Source organism: Amphiprion ocellaris, chromosome 9 (assembly GCF_022539595.1).
Source record: "Amphiprion ocellaris isolate individual 3 ecotype Okinawa chromosome 9, ASM2253959v1, whole genome shotgun sequence".
Classification (NCBI taxonomy): domain Eukaryota; kingdom Metazoa; phylum Chordata; class Actinopteri; family Pomacentridae; genus Amphiprion; species Amphiprion ocellaris.
Genome location: NC_072774.1, coordinates 17505383 through 17521360, shown reverse-complemented (window position 1 = coordinate 17521360; position 15978 = coordinate 17505383). Strand labels below are relative to the sequence as shown.

At 38.6% G+C, this 15978-nt stretch overlaps 1 protein-coding gene across 2 annotated transcripts; it reads left to right on the top strand.

Annotated features, from left to right (window-relative positions):
• Positions 1 to 1207: 1207 nt before the first annotated feature.
• Positions 1208 to 13928, top strand: LOC111569547 (CD209 antigen-like protein E). Of its 2 annotated transcripts, none has more exons than XM_055013358.1 (7): positions 1208 to 1355; positions 2112 to 2189; positions 11076 to 11192; positions 12423 to 12611; positions 12706 to 12872; positions 13008 to 13120; positions 13192 to 13928. In XM_055013358.1, exons 1-7 carry the CDS (start codon positions 1286 to 1288, stop codon positions 13319 to 13321), a joined length of 864 nt encoding a protein of 287 aa, XP_054869333.1. In that variant the 5' UTR covers positions 1208 to 1285; the 3' UTR covers positions 13322 to 13928. The 2 variants fall into 2 exon arrangements, with proteins under 2 accessions (XP_054869333.1, XP_054869332.1); XM_055013357.1 differs by having other exon boundaries at positions 12228 to 12611.
• The last annotated feature ends 2050 nt before the right edge of the window (positions 13929 to 15978 follow it).

Here is a 15978-nt window from a genome sequence, read left to right as displayed (position 1 = left end):
GAGACAAGAGTGGGATGAAGGACAGAATGTTGGAGCAGAGATGAGATGAGATGGAGGGGTGGAGTAGGAGGGCTGGAATAGATGGGAAAGGGCAGACAGAGGCAGTGACGTAATTTCCAAAGTTAACTCTTTCATCACTGGCACGTTTTCCAGCTGAGTTTAAGATGCTGCCCACCAATGAAGAGTTTTGTAGCTTCCTGTGCTACTCTCTGCTTTGTTTAATTACCTATTTATTCTTTACTGACAAAATATGAATTGTGAAGTAACCAAGTTCAACACTTCCATATAAAGTGAAAGGCTTAGTGTTAACAGCAAACAGATGGAAATAATTCTGAGACAACCCACTAACTTTCCAGTTACTGACCAACAATAGCTTAAATCTTCTTGCTGACGGCAAACAAAGCTTCAGAGGATAATTGTATACTGTATATCTGATGAATATAAATATATACAACTTGGCACAAATTACACTGATTATCAGCTAAGAGACCTCCACCTGAAATCTACAGAGCCACTGTAAGTAACAGAGAGAATGTAGGTGGAAACAATGCCGTCATTAAAATCACATGATATGACATTTCAGCTTGACATAGAGCTGCTCTAATTTTTTCACAGAAAGGAAGAAATGTCTTTTCTTAACATAATTTTAAGGCAAGCAGCTTTTTGTAAACAACAGCCGCTTTAGTTTTTCAAGATGGTTCAAAGAGGATTTTGGTTATGAATGATGAGGTAATGTGCCAGGTTCAGAATCTCCTGTATGTTGGAAAGTTAGTCAATCATCAAATAATGCAAAGTGTAGACCGTTCTCAAGATATTTTTTTAACTTACAAATACCAAACACATCTGGGCACAGCAGACTAGCTGCACACACACACACACACACACACACACACACACACACACACACACACACACACACACACACACACACACACACACACACACACACACACACGACTGTATGGGAGTGGATTATTGTTTCTCACACACTGTATCAAGCAAACATCCAAAGTTTAAATTACATATCAGCCATCTTTTCTCAGCATGCACATTGTTTGTAATCCTTTAATAAGTTTCGCTCTATATAACACAAAAGCACACTATGTGTATTTTGGAGTTCATTTCCATGTCCCTGCTGATGTAAATTTCTTTCTCAGCCAAAAGCAGAAGTTCGTCAGAGCTGCAAATGACAAACAGCAACTTCTCTTATTACGGTGCCCTGTGGTTTAGTTGTAGTGGTACTTCTCTGTCTAAAAGTCTGATAAAATTCATAAGGGATTCTGCAATGATGGCAGACGGAGACGTTAGCTACGCTTCAGTTGTATTTAAAGCTAACAAGCAACCCCGACAGGAAGGTGAGTTAATTTTTTCAAATATACAATGCGAGAAAGATACTAGAACTCAGGCTGTCGATCTGCATCAGACTCTGCACCTTTGTTTACATCGCTGGTTAAATCCAAGCGTGTATTCTTTAAATGAACCTAGGAAAGGCATAAAGTAGTTGAAAATGATCGTGCCCTCAACGCTGAGACTTTACTTTCAAATTAAAACCCTTTTACCAACTGTTACAGACGATGTTTAACATTAAGTACTTAAACTACAGCAGTCTCAGTCAATTTATTTCAAAAAAATAAAAATGCATTGTTGCAAATAACATCTTGTCTGAAAACTGATAGTATATCGTTAAAGGGAGTGAAGTTTTATATGCGTTGGAAATTAAAAATAGTCTTTCCAGCATGCAGGATGTCAATTGGCCATCTTTTGTTTCCTTTTTTTTTTTCATTTATTCAACTCTAAATAAAGATTACTCAGTGACAAAAGCTTCCTGAAACTGGTTAGAATGAAACAGTTATTTCTTACATGCTTCTCCATACAACAAATTCAGACTTTCTTCTTTCCGCTGTGGTCGACATCAGGCAGAAATCATCATCATCTTCAGTTTTAACTGATGAATTCACTGCCCTGTGAGGGTCTATGAAGCATCATAAAGATTTGAGATACATAATTTTGTCAATGTCAAGCAAAACGCTGTCATTTTAACGAATAAGATAAGCCTCAGAAAGTCATCTTTAATTAAGCATTACACACTAACTAATCTTTTAACCTTTCAGCTCAAAAAGAAGAGGAAACTGTGTATGATGAAGTGAAAGTGGCAAATCAAACAGCTGAACAAAATCCTGATGTAAATGGTAAGTTGAAAAAAATAAAATAAGTGTAACTGAGAACTCTAAGTAATACTGTGGGAACTGCTACAACTGCAAATATACGTGGCCATTAAAGGTGGAGTCTGTGATTCTGGAGAAAGATTATTTAGATAGTTAGCATATGCGAGGTTTATTAATGCCCCCTTTTCTCCCGTTTTGGATTTATCACACTCAGTTATGTAAGGCATTCTGTGTCAGTATAAACGTTGTGACCTTGGCTTTGTGAATAAGCAAAGAAAAATTGCATGGCTTCTAAACAGCCTCCACATTCACACACAGCATTCAATTATCTTGTGTGTAAATAACAGGAAGAAAATCCACAGCAGGAAATACTGGCTAGTTTATTTACATAATCAAATTCAGTAATATATTTATAAAACAACTGAAAACATGTCACTGTGCAAAAGCCAAATCTTGACCAGGATGAGATCACATCAAAAAGTTCCAGGATTATAAAATCTGACTTTTGTTAAGCCGAGTAGTCTGCTAGTGCAGCGATACACTGCTCCCAGCTCTCCTGGCACATTTTTAACATGCCCTGGAAGTTCTGTCCTGACATTTTGCAGGTGCCTATTTGCAATTTAACCCTGAACCTCAAATTTTTGTAGAGAGCAAACGTGTCAAATTGACCTTTCATTCATGTTGGGGATTATCAGTGGTAAAGAAAGCAGGGTCTTCAGCTACTGTACAACCCAGAGACCAAACAGCTGTCTTCAGACGAGTAGTTTGCAGTCTCCAAGACGGAAGAATGTGTGCTGTGAATTAGTCATTTGTCAAAAATGACCTGAATTGTGACACATGCCATCACAGGTACCATGCACATTTTTTTTTGCTGCAACCCCTCAATCATAGCGCTCCACCGACCCTGGCTGCAAATTTAGCTCAATGTGACCTCCACCCCAAAGCAAAATTCAAGTTGAAAAGGTCACTATTTTGACACAAAAAATAAAATAAATTAAAGCTGCAAGCAGCGTTGGACGGGTCCTCGCATCCTTGCTGGTCGGCGAATCCGCGCACGTCCACCAGGTGGCGCTGCGACCGAGAATGCATGTCGGCCTATGGATGTGATCAGGACTGGACTCTGATCACACATGTAAAGTTTGAGGCAGATTGGAGCATGTTTAGGGCAGTTACACAGCAGTTGATGTTTCATGGCGAAGCATCAGAATTCACGAGGCCGCCATGGCCACGCCCTCAGACTTAAGGTGAGCATTTTGATAACTTTTGATCACCCATGCCTGGAGTACATCCTGGCTGAATTTCATATCTGTCGGTGTTACCCTGTTTGAGTTGATAGCTTTTCAAAATGTCAAAAAATGACCCAAAATTTAAGGTTGGTGTAAAATTCTAGAAAGAAGAAGAAGATTAAAGAAAGAAAATACATAAAAAAGAAGCAATTAAATAAATGGGAAAAGTTAAGACAATTAAACTTTTATAAAGTATGGGGGGAAAAAAGATGTAAGAAATTAAAGAATTGTATTTAATAAAGAAACAGGAAATTTGTAAAAAAGTGTTGTAGTCTTTTGCAGTTAATTGATGGATAGGCGTAGTGAGAGACAGCCAGACAATGGGGTAGAAATAAGAATGAGAACAATTCATACAGCACGGGGTTGCGAGCGGGAATCGAACCAGGGCCTCAGCGTTGAGGACCTACTACATGCGTCAGTGGCTTAACCCGCAGAGCTATATGATCACACATGTTGCATGTCAGCAAAGGTGTACCAACCCAATAGAAGTCCAGGGGAAGGGTTAGGGTTGGAGAGGTAGGTCCTGACAGTTGTAATGTATCATAAAAAATTGATATATAAATTAAAATTTTTTCATAATTTAATATTAAGCCACTCAACCCAAAAAATTTATAAAATAAAGTTGGGGTTTTCCCTTCAGCATTGTGGTTGCACGTCTCCGATAGAGGATATTTAGACCCACAATGCTGAAGGGAAAACCGTGGATTAATTTCTCGGATTATTCTGTTGCTTAGTATTAATATTAAAAATATTTATGTGTCATATTAAATTTACCTTATTTTTCATTAATGCTGTAAGGACCTTGCTCTGTAACCCTAACTCTATCCCTAGACTTTCTATGGGATTTATACACGTTTACAAGGCGAGAACATATGTGCTCATGTAGCTCTACGGGTTACGCCTCTGACGTATGTACTTGGTCCCCGCCGCTGAGGCCCGGGTTCGACTCCCGCTTGTACACCCCATGCTGTATGCGCTGGCCTACCTCTTATTTCTAACCCCGTTGTCTGGCTGTCTCTCACTACGCCTATCCAAACGAAAAGTGAAAGCGACTACTACACTTATTTAAATAGTTAAATGTTTATTTACAAATAAACACCTTAAAGACAATAACACTTTTACTAGGAATTAAACACAATTTACTATGAAAACTTTAAATATACAATTACACATTAAAATCTACTACAAGTTCTTAAAATTACAAACTACAACAGTTTATCTAAACATTTAATATTGAAAATAATATTTTAACTCATCACATCCAATAATACTTTTGACTCAACAATTACACATTAAAAAGACAGAACATTTGGACATCTAATCTAATATTATAAAATCATACAGAATGACAAAAGACCAAGACTACACTTTTAAGATGAATCTAAATACAGACAAAAAATTTGAAAAACACCAGTGACACTTTTGAATATCTAATTACACAGAAGACACAATAACAAAATCCAAAAAAACAAATAAATTTACATATCTTAAAACGTTTTCTATTCTGAAACAAAAACATCTGGTTGTTTCTTCAAACAGTTCCTCTTTCAATGTTCTGGGTTGCACTATGAATTGATTTACTAATAACTCTTTTCTCAAAACTGCTTCCCTCATAAAGTCTACTAATAGTTGAAATCATTGATCAAACTAATGTTACCTTCTGATCACCACTAACTATACTTTTCAGTGAATACAATCAAAGTTTCTGGACCATTTCTAAATAGCACACAGGTGAACATCTCACCAAAACTCAAATGGATACTCTAAATGTGAAATCAAGACTCATGTTCACAACTTTTAAGGCTTCGATTAAACAGAAATTTCTAACTAACAGAGAAGTACTAAGACACTTTGCACATTTCAGTCCTCACACTATCTGACATTTCAAACTAACAGACAACTACACATGGACATAGAAGACACGAGTCCTTGGACTATCTCAAGGTTCTAGTTTACAGACAGCTACTGTGAAACTTCGAAAATTTCAGCCCTCACACTGTGTGAAAGCTCATCTCCTCAGGACTCAAGAGGTCTGTACACTTAGAACATCTTGGAAATCAGGGTTCAACCCTCCAGCACAAAGCCTAAAGTCCAACCTCCTGACAAAAACTGTCGAGTCCAAACTCAAGTTAAAAATTAAAGCTGCAAGCAGCATTGGACGGGTCATCCGTCTTTCTCTACAAAACTCCTTTATGTCCCCGAACTGTGGCCGTGAAAACCAAAAAAATAAAATCTTTACGCTCTTTACGCTCTTTACGCTCTTTACGCTCTTTACGCTCTTTACGCTCTTTACGCTCTTTACGCTCTTTACGCTCTTTACGCTCTTTACGCTCTTTACGCTCTTTACGCTCTTTACGCTCTTTACGCTCTTTACGCTCTTTACGCTCTTTACGCTCTTTACGCTCTTTACGCTCTTTACGCTCTTTACGCTCTTTACGCTCTTTACGCTCTTTACCTTTTTCGGGCAACTTCTTGGTCTTGCCAGGAACCACCCTTCAACTCCAATCCACTGACACTCCACACCACAGACCACAACCTTTCCACTCCGCTATCATCCTCCGCAAGGTTCCCAGTGGGGATTCGAACCGTGACCCTCCACATGACAGACACACAACCTATGTGTGAGCTATCTTTCACACAAGGTCCTTCCTGGACTTTGTTGTAATGATGGTTGAAAGAGGTTGTCATACAGCCAAAGTATGTATATATTGTAAATAAAGCTGCTGTAACAATGTAAATTTCCCCTGGAGTGGGGAGAAATAAAGAACTTTATCTTATCTTTATCTTATCTTAAAAAGTGTCAAAAGAGCCCTGGGCTGGATTCGAACCAAAAACCTCCTGGATGACAGGCAGATAACTTACCACTGCGCTATCCTTCCTGCTGGGTGTAACTGTTAGTTTTCATAAATGATGGTACACAAAACTATTAAGGAGGTGAAGATAATAAAGGTACTAAGGTGGATTTCAACCGGGCACCTTCAACATGCCAGGCAAAAAACTTACCTCTACACCACCTGTCCTACAAGATGCTGCTCTAACTTTGCTTAAATGATGCTAGCAATTAGTACTGGAGCATCCAAAGGACACATAAAAAGTGTGAGTGGGGATTTGAACCATGGACCTTCAACATGTGAGGCACAGAACTTACCTCTGCACCACATTTCCTACAAGGTGTTGTTGTAAATTGGCTTAAATGATGGCATCAATCAGTACTGGAGCAATCAAAGGACAAATAAAAGGTGTGAGTGGAGATTTGAATCATGTGAGGTACAGAACTTACATTGCAGGTTTGTTTCTGAGACTGAATACACCCAATCTCATCTGATCTGCAAAGCTAAGCAGGGTTGGGCCTGGTTAGTATTTGGATGGGAGACTACCTGGGAATACCAGCTGCTGTAAGCTTTTTACTTCTCCTCACAACCTGAACAAGACACTGCTGGTCATTCACTAGAGACAGCTATCAACTAAAACCTCTTGGTTTCTTTATTATACACTCTATGAGGTGGATAAGCTGCAGCTCATGCTGATTTATTGCTGGTTCTGGTTGGAGCCAAAGAACAAAGGCGTCACCTGTTGGAGCAGCTGATGTCCTGCAGCCTCTTCACCACAGAAAGCCTCTGACAGCTTCAATTCTTTACACTCTGACTGCAAGACACCAATCACATAGGAACATATACATGTGTGGAACAAAGAGCTGAACTGACACTCAACATGTGTTTGACCATTTATTGATAAAGACATTCAAACATGTCTAGAGATAGAACACCAACGCACAGTGTAAGAAAGGTCAGAACAGACTTCACCTGCTCAGGAAACTGAGGTCCTTCGGGGTGCAGGGAGCAATTCTGAGGACCTTTTATGGTTGTGTGGTGGTATCAGCCATCCTGTATGGAGTGGTCTGCTGGAGCAGCAGCATCACGGCTGCAGACAGGAAGAGACTAAAGAAACTGGTTAAGAAAGCAAGCTCTGTCCTGGGCTGGTGTTAGACAGGAGGATGATGACAAAGCTGTTGTCTATCATGGAGGACATCTCCCACCCCCTGCAGGAAACAGGACCATCACCGGCAGCTCCTTCAGGGACAGACTGCTTCACCCACAATGTTTGAAGGAGGTCCTTCCTTCCTGCAGCAGTCAGACTGTGTTCAATCAAACCTGCTCCCAGTAGTTCAGATCACCCATGAAGTAACTGCAATAAAATGTAAATAAGTCAATATGTGCAATTTCACAAGGTTTTTTTTTTTTTTACAAGCATTTCTATTTCTTCTCTAAGGAGAAAGCATCTATTTATATCTGTGCACTGAGTGCTGCTTTTCTTTTTACTTTTTTTCCTATCTGCTACTGCCACACTGAAAATTTCCCCACTGCAGAATCTACCTATCCATCCATCTATCTATGGTCCATCTACCTCCCTACCTATCTATCCATCCATCCATCCATCCATCCATCCATCTCTCTCACAGGTGTGGGGGTTGATTCATCTGTTCTCAATCACCTTAATCCACGAAGGCCCGGTTCTTCATTCTTCCGCTCTCTGCCAGACCAGAGACTTTGAAACCAGAACCTTTCTCCTACAATTAGTCTGGTTTCCCCTTTTTGTTTTCACCTTGGTTTAGTTATCCTTTCTGTGTTGGTTTTAGTTTCATTCGTTAAATAAACTCCTTGTAATCTTTGACCTGTGTCTGCAGATGTCCTGTGACACCAATGATCCCATCTGATATTTAGCATGTTTTCAATTATTGGTCCCATTTCTTAAAAAAAAAAAAAAAAAAAAGCCCCCTGAAATCTGATCAGATAAATGAATGTGAAACTACTTTGGGTCTGCTGCAGCTGCCTCCCTCTGATCTTGTTCCTGCCCACAGCACAATCTGATCAGTGAAACACTGAAGGACAACTTCAGCATGTAAAACATAAATAAGCAAAGGCTGCAACTCGTGATTATTTTAATTTTAACTTAACTTTATGTGCTGTTCAAAAACTTTATTTTTTCTGCAAATGTGTAGTGATTCCAAATCTTGGTTATTGATCTCCTTGATTAGAAAAAAAATCTGTATCGACCCGGAAAAAAAACAAACATGTCAGGCACCCTATGGTGTTAACTGTTTGCCTGAATGTTTTTGTTTAAAATCCTCAGTAATAACCTTTGACTGGTTGCTCTTAACCCTGTAAAACTCACTGCTGCAAAAATACAACATCCGCTTATTTTTTAATTACTATTTTCTATTATATATATCTGAAATAAACCCTAATCTGGGGTCTGACAGCAGCGTGAGGTCAAAGAAGCTGCCATCAGCTGCTGCACTTCTGTCCGTCCAGCAGATGGAGCCATGGAGCTGCAGTGAAGTGAAGAGCAGCACAAGGCAACCACCACTTCCATCCACTGACGCATTCAATTTGACTGACGCTAATGTTTTATTGACTTCCAACCACTAAACCAATAAAAGCTGCAAGCAGCGTTGGACGGGTCCTCGCATCCGAGCAGCCCGACTGGCCCACGCATATCCACCAGGAGGCGCTGCAACTGAGAGAGTAAAGTTTCAGGCAGATTGGAGCATGTACAGGCTGGTTACACAGCACTTCCTGTTTCATGGCGAGAAATCCAAAATGGCCGCCAAGTGGCACAAAGATGTGATTAGGGCTGGACTCTGATCATACATGTAAAATTTCAGACAAATTGGAGCATGTACAGGCTAGTAAGACAGCACTTCCTGTTTAATGGCGAGGAATCCAAAATGGCCACCAAGTGCCACAAAGATGTGATTAGGGCCGGACTCTGATCATACATGTAAAATTTCAGACAAATTGGAGCATGTACAGGCTAGTTAGTCATGACTTCCTGTTTCATGGCGAGAAATTCAAAATGGCCGCCAGGTGGTGCTATGACAGTGAGTCTATATCGACCTATGGATGTGATTAGGGCTGGACTCTGATCACACATGTAAAGTTTGAGGCAGATTGATGCATGTCCAGGCTAGTTAGACAGCACTTCCTGTTTCATGGCGAGACATCCAAAATGGCCGCATTCTGCTGGTCACCATGGCCACACCATCAGACTGTTGCAGAGTATTTTGATAACCTTTGATCAACCATGACTGGTGTCCATCCTGACCAAATTTGAGCTCTCTCGTGGTTACGGTGTTTGAGTTAATAGCTTTTTAAAATGTCCAAAAATGACAAAATGTCCAAAATATGAATCATATTTCAAAATGGCCGCATTCCGTGGCTCGCCATTTCCACGCCTTCAGACTTTTGCGGAGCGTTTTGATAACTATGAAAATCGCCACACACATGTCCAAAATATGAGTCATAATTCAAAATGGCCGACTTCCTGTTGGATTATGGGTAATGATGCAAGAGGCTTTTTTGTGCGTCTTGATGAGTTACATATGTGTACCGAATTTCGTAGCTCTAGGTCAAACTCGGTCCGGGGGCTGAATTTTCTTAGTTTTCTAGGGGGCGCTATTGAGCCATTTTGGCACGCACGCATGCCATTTCCCTAAAATATCAAATTTTTCGCCGGTCCTGATGTGTGTGGCGATTTTCATGCGTTTTCGTGTATGTTTAGGGCGTCAAAAAGGCCGATTTCGACGCCTAAAAAGAAAGTATAATAATAATAATTCCTAGGGTTTCAATAGGTTCCTCGCACCACTTCGTGGTGCTCGGACCCTAATAAAATCAATTGTGCATCGCAGATGGTGCCTAATGGCCAGCAGGATAGAACTTCTAGGGAACATACCAAATAGTGCCAGGAGCACTAGGAGCTGTGCATCACTGAACAAGATGACTTGTTTGAAGGGGATAGCAGCAATGTTTCAATGAGAGATGGCTGTTGCTGTTTATAGGCATTCTCTGCTTTTGGATCACACCTCATAAACACAGAACCACACTAGCAAGAGTGGTGAGGAGGCAGATCTCTCAATATTTAGTGGTGCTTTATCAGCAATAAGCTTAAACTATTACTGAATTAAATATGTTTAATTCAGCTCAAACATTATTTCATAGAGCAAAGACTTATCACCTTTTATTTGTTATTTTAAAAAAAAAGTTAAAGTCAAACAGCTCACAAGCAGAAAAGCTTGGTGATATCTATTATAAATTTGAATAGCAAATGAAGATATTTTCAAATTAAACAAACCAAAAAAAACTAACGATGAGATCCCTGTGCATGCATTACGTGACAGACATTATGCATATGTTAGGTAAAGGGATGACTATAGGGTTGCAGCACAGTAAAGGACTATATACTGACTTCTGCCTATACAGTCCAGAGATCGCCCACATGAACAATAAAAGAGGTTTGGCTTTAGCTCTTCCTATTCATAATGGTCAGTATGAAATTCTTTTCAAATGAGCTAAACTGTTTTGTTTTTTTTTTTTAAAATGCATTCCGAATTTTAACTTTAGCTAAAATAAGGCTTAAACTGTTTAAGTTAGTCAAATTATTAACTTAAAAATCTCCTACTGTGTTTTGAATTCCCCTAACAGCGTTTACTTTTTGTCATGGACCAATAGAATTGCAAAGAGAAAATGTCTGTACTGTAGAAACTCTGACTTACTATTATTATTCACTCAGACTGCTAATATTATAATTATAAATTATATTTGTATTTGTTGCTTGTCCTCAACAGGATTCTTGCCAGACAAGAAAGCAGACAGCAGACGTCGCTGCTATCAGCAGCTGGCTTGTGGTTTGGGGGCTCTATGTGTAGTTTTGCTGTTGGGCATCATAGCCATTGTTATCTACAGTAAGTATACAAAAACAGAAATATTTAGGAATGTGACTAGTTTTAAGTAGCAACCCTTAGTTGATATTAGACACACATTTGCTGCAATCAGAAGCTCAGAAGTTTGTTTCAAGCAAGTTTCTACTTGTAATTGTCTGTGTTTATTACAAACAATGTTAATTTCTGTACCAAATAATGAATATAGACAAATATGCAGAGTAGGTGATTAAAATACGGGTTAGGTTCTTGGATACACTTTTTATAAATAATTTTCAACACTGTGTAACCATTTATGGCATATTATGCATTAATGAGGTCCACTATATTGCACAGTAAAACAGTTTTAAGACCATCGATCCAATACAAATTCTACCTGATTTTGTTTCTTAGCATCAAGAGAAATTTTGAAAAAAACAAAAAAATGACACAAACTAAGATAAACATTAAAATTAGCAATAGCAACAGTAACTCGTTTTTATAGCATAGTGATTTTTTATTTTTGTTATGGGCAATAAATCCCTTGAAAAAATGCAAATCAACAAAAGACTGGGCACACTAGTAGGCTTTGACTGTGTATTGGAAGGCACCAGGTGTCAGTTTTTAATTCAATCCTTCATATACCGTGCTGGTGCCATGAAGTATTACATCCTTGGTAGAAAAAAGACCCCAAAATTAAAACACTATTTTATTCTCGTTTCAGTAATAATCACCTAAAGCAACAATGCCCTTCTGTTTTTGTGAATTGTAATTATTTGTATCTTTTGTATGAAGCACTAAACTTGAGGCCGAGTTTTAAATTACCAGTGTGAGTCATAAAGTACTGAAAGATGAAGTAGCATGCTGTAGGTTTTAGTCTTTTTGTGAGATTTGTGTTGATCCCATAAATTTAAAACAGAATCAAACACAAGAGTAGTCTATATTCACCTAAAAGTAGGACATCAGTAGTAGAACAGCAGGAGATTCTTTTAGAAAGTGATAAAATGACAAACACAAAATTTAAAAGAAAACAGAATTGTGTTATTACTGTCCCTTAAAAAGCACATTTTCATTTTGCAGTTTCTACATTAAATAATGTGAATGATGTAAGTCAGCTGAGCCAGTTAAAAGACAACCAAACGGCATTAATGGCTGTCAATCGCAACCTGACAAAAATCTACAACAAACTCAGCTCAGACAATGAGAAGTTGATGAGGAACCACGACAACCTGACAGTCCAGTTTGACAACCTGACACAAGCCTATGCTGTCTTAGAAAGCAACATCACCAGCCTGACTGCAGAAAAACGGAACCTCACAACGAATATCAACAAACTGAATGCACAAAACCAGGAGCTGGAGATGGACAAGAATAACCTGGCAGAACAAATACAAAACTGGAAGAAGTTCAACACCAGTCGAGCTCAGTGGAGCATTGATGAATACTGCCCGAAAAACGAAGGAAGTAAGAAAGTGTTCACATCCCAGTAGCTACAAAAATATTAATAATAAAGATAGGATTGTGCACTGATGTTATTTGTTGGTCTCTGTTGTTGCAGAACGTGAATGTGAACCCTGTCAGAAGGGCTGGCGAACGGCCGAGTCCAACTGCTATGCAATTAATGATCCTACGAATTATGAATACCTGAGAACCTGGGAAGAAGCTCAAGAAGACTGCAGTGGAAAGAATTCAGATTTGGTTGTTGTTGCTACTGAAGCAGAAAAGGTAATGAGAAGAGTGTGACTTTTATTTTGAAAAATCTTCTTCATAGACCTGAACACACACTGAGTCTGTTGGTTACAGTGTGTTTATAGTCAAATATTTAAACATCTCTGATAACTTTCTCACTGTTTTCCTTAGAACTATGTTAATGCTAATAGTTGGCCTTACGGAAACCTTATACAATACTGGATTGGCCTGAGAGCTGTAGATGGGAAATGGAAGTGGATTGATGGAAGTGATCTGACTGAAAAGTAAGAGACACATTCGAATCATTTCAATCACAAAATCTACCACTGTTGATCTAACCAATTCTTTTCTTCAGCTCCTGGATGTCTGGACAGTCTGCTGTCGATGGTTATTGTGTTGTTTCTATCCAAAATAAAGGATGGAAATCAGTGAACTGCACTCAGAAGAACCGCTGGATCTGCCAAAAGAAAGCTTTGTCTGTTTAAACACTGCAAACTTGAGAAGATTACTGAACAGTTGGTAGACATTCATTACATGGAAGCTTGTATGAACTGTGTCAAGAATGTCAAAACTAGATGCTTATTTAGAGGAAAGAGAAATAAATGTATTTAAAGTCATTTATTTTCTAAAGTCGTTTGTGTATGTGCTTACAGCATTTGTGTGTGTGGAGAAAAAAAAGATAATTTCCGTTGTGTCAATCCGTTGACATCTGCACTGAGTAAAATAAAGTAGCTAGCCTGTCAGTGCACACAAATGTTGTTTATTGTTAACTTTAACTTTGCTTTTTATTTTGTGCGCTGCAAAAGATGCACTTGCAATTTGTACATCAGCACACTGATAAAATGTAGCATTTTCCATTTCTGCTGCTGTTTGGTCAACAGGGGGTGCTGCATTGCTTCTAAACAACCTGTTATCAGGGCTTTTGTGTCATTTATATCCAATGTAAAGAGCATTTTAATGAAGAGCAGGCAGCTGATGTTATATATCTGATTACAAGCAATGTTTTGGGTATTTTGAATAAAAATGTTGCCACATGACTCATTCTTGTTCATTAAAAATGTCAGTCAGTTTTAATAAAATGAGGAAAGACTGCGGGATTTTGTGAAATGTTTAATCAAGATGAAGTGTAAATAGAGCTGACCTCAGTATGTTTGCTACATTTGAGAATCATTCATCAGTCACACTGTCAACACCAGCACCATCAGAGCTCCACAGAAGAACAGGACGTAACAAACTGATTGAAAAAGAGGAATAATGACTGTCAGACTCATACTTTTTCATTGGGGTGATACTGTTAAGTTGAAACTTGTTTAGGTCCAACTTGTGTCAAAGAGAAGATCAGTGGTTAAATTGTTATCTCAGAGCAAGACGGTTCTGGTTCTGAACGTGACTGAAGCCTTTCTGTATAGACTTTACATGTTCTCCCTTGTTCACATGGCTGGTTGGTGCAGGTCAGGTTAATGTGTTTCACTCCCTGTGTAACACTGAAAATCTTTTCCTGTCATTAATGCAATAATACAAATTGTTTGTTGTAAAATGTGGTGAAAATGTGTTCTTAATAAAAGTTACCAGTTGGTGAACTGCAGCAGATACAGTGCATGGATTCAAACCACTAAAAACAGGAAGTTTTTCCTCATGACAACTCATCATTAGTATTCAGCCAAAGACCGGGTGTCTCTAAAACTGTAAAACAGAACTAAAAATCATACTTCAGTATAAAATCACTACACTACATAATGTCTTTACGAAATCCAAATGTTTCACTGACAGGAGAGATTCTGTAGATTAAGAGTTTCTCAAGTTTTTTTTTATTTGCGTTGTAGAATTCTATCTGAATCATTTTTCTGAAGCATAACAACACAATGATAACCACATTAGGTATTATGTATGTGTGTAAAGATACAAATCCTTAAATATGAATGAATAAATAAATGGATTGGACCCTACACTCTTCCATAAGTGGGTCAAAAATAACCCAAATAAGAATCAATGTGTTTTTATGCCATTTTTGTCGTTTTGATTAAGAATATGTTGTGATTCTGCTCCTGTTCCTTCTCCCTCTTTCTTTCTTCTTCCTGGTTTTTCTGCATCTATTTTGACCTGTCTCCCTTTGGCTCCCTCTGTCTGTCATCTCTTTCCCTCTTGTGTCTCTCGTCCCTGTATCTTGCTCTCCCTGTTCACCTGTCTGCACTCAGCTGATTACTGCAGGTGACTCACATTGCAGTAATCAGCTCACCTGCCCACAATATCACCTGTTCACTATTTAAACCCTGCTCATTCTCTCACTCCCCGTCGGATCATAGATACTGTTCCCCACCGAGCCTGCCACCTCTGGACTGCTTCAGCCCCATGAACTCTGCTGCTTTCCCCCTCCTGGATTTCCTTTATTTAGTTTTGTAGACTTCCGTTTTTGTAATCTTGGTGTTGGTTTTAGTAGTGTGACTTATTTAGTATAGATTTGGTTCAGTTTCCCCCCTGTTCGGTTACCCATTTTCTGTATTGGTTTAGTTCCTGTTTTGTTAAAATAAAAACCTCTTTCCCTTGGACCACCTGTCTGCCACTATCTGTGCCTGTGCCTGGGTTCTCTGACCCCCTCCTGTAACAGAATAATCATTTGTATTATTGTTTGTGTTATATTTTGTCCACCCAAGAATGATTTCATGTTTGAAACATGTTTATTTTTCACTTTATAACAGATTTGGAACATTCTGAAAATTGAAAAAGAAGAATATTACACAGAACAGCAATAGAAAAATGCCAACATCCATTTTGTTCACATTTTCTAGTCTTTCCCTCCAGCTGTTGCTACACCAAGTTTGTGCACTTCATCACCTCTTGTATGATATTATCAGTGATAAAGAGCTTGGGGTAGTCATACGAATACTACAATTTCTTTAAAAGTCAACTTACATTTTAATGGAATGATATCAAAATGTTTTTTTCACAAATAGCTGGAAAATGAAATAACAACTTTTCATCGACAAAGATATTGCAAGAAAACGACCTCACCAGGTCATTTTTGACCCGCTTACACATTAAAGGGTAAATTTCATTCAAAAATCAGATTCTGAAGCAACAATTTTAAATTAAACTGAAAGATAATTGTCCATTTGTGAAGCCACAAAAACTTAATGAAAGCCAT

Excerpts from the sequence above, each read along its gene's own strand:
- LOC111569547 (XM_055013357.1), top strand. The coding sequence starts at position 1,286 with ATGATGGCAGACGGAGACGTTAGCTACGCTTCAGTTGTATTTAAAGCT. Across the intron at positions 1,356-2,111 it reads CAAGCAACCCCGACAGGAAG|CTCAAAAAGAAGAGGAAACT; the intron begins GTGAGTTAATTT and ends TTAACCTTTCAG. Across the intron at positions 2,190-11,075 it reads ACAAAATCCTGATGTAAATG|GATTCTTGCCAGACAAGAAA; the intron begins GTAAGTTGAAAA and ends TGTCCTCAACAG.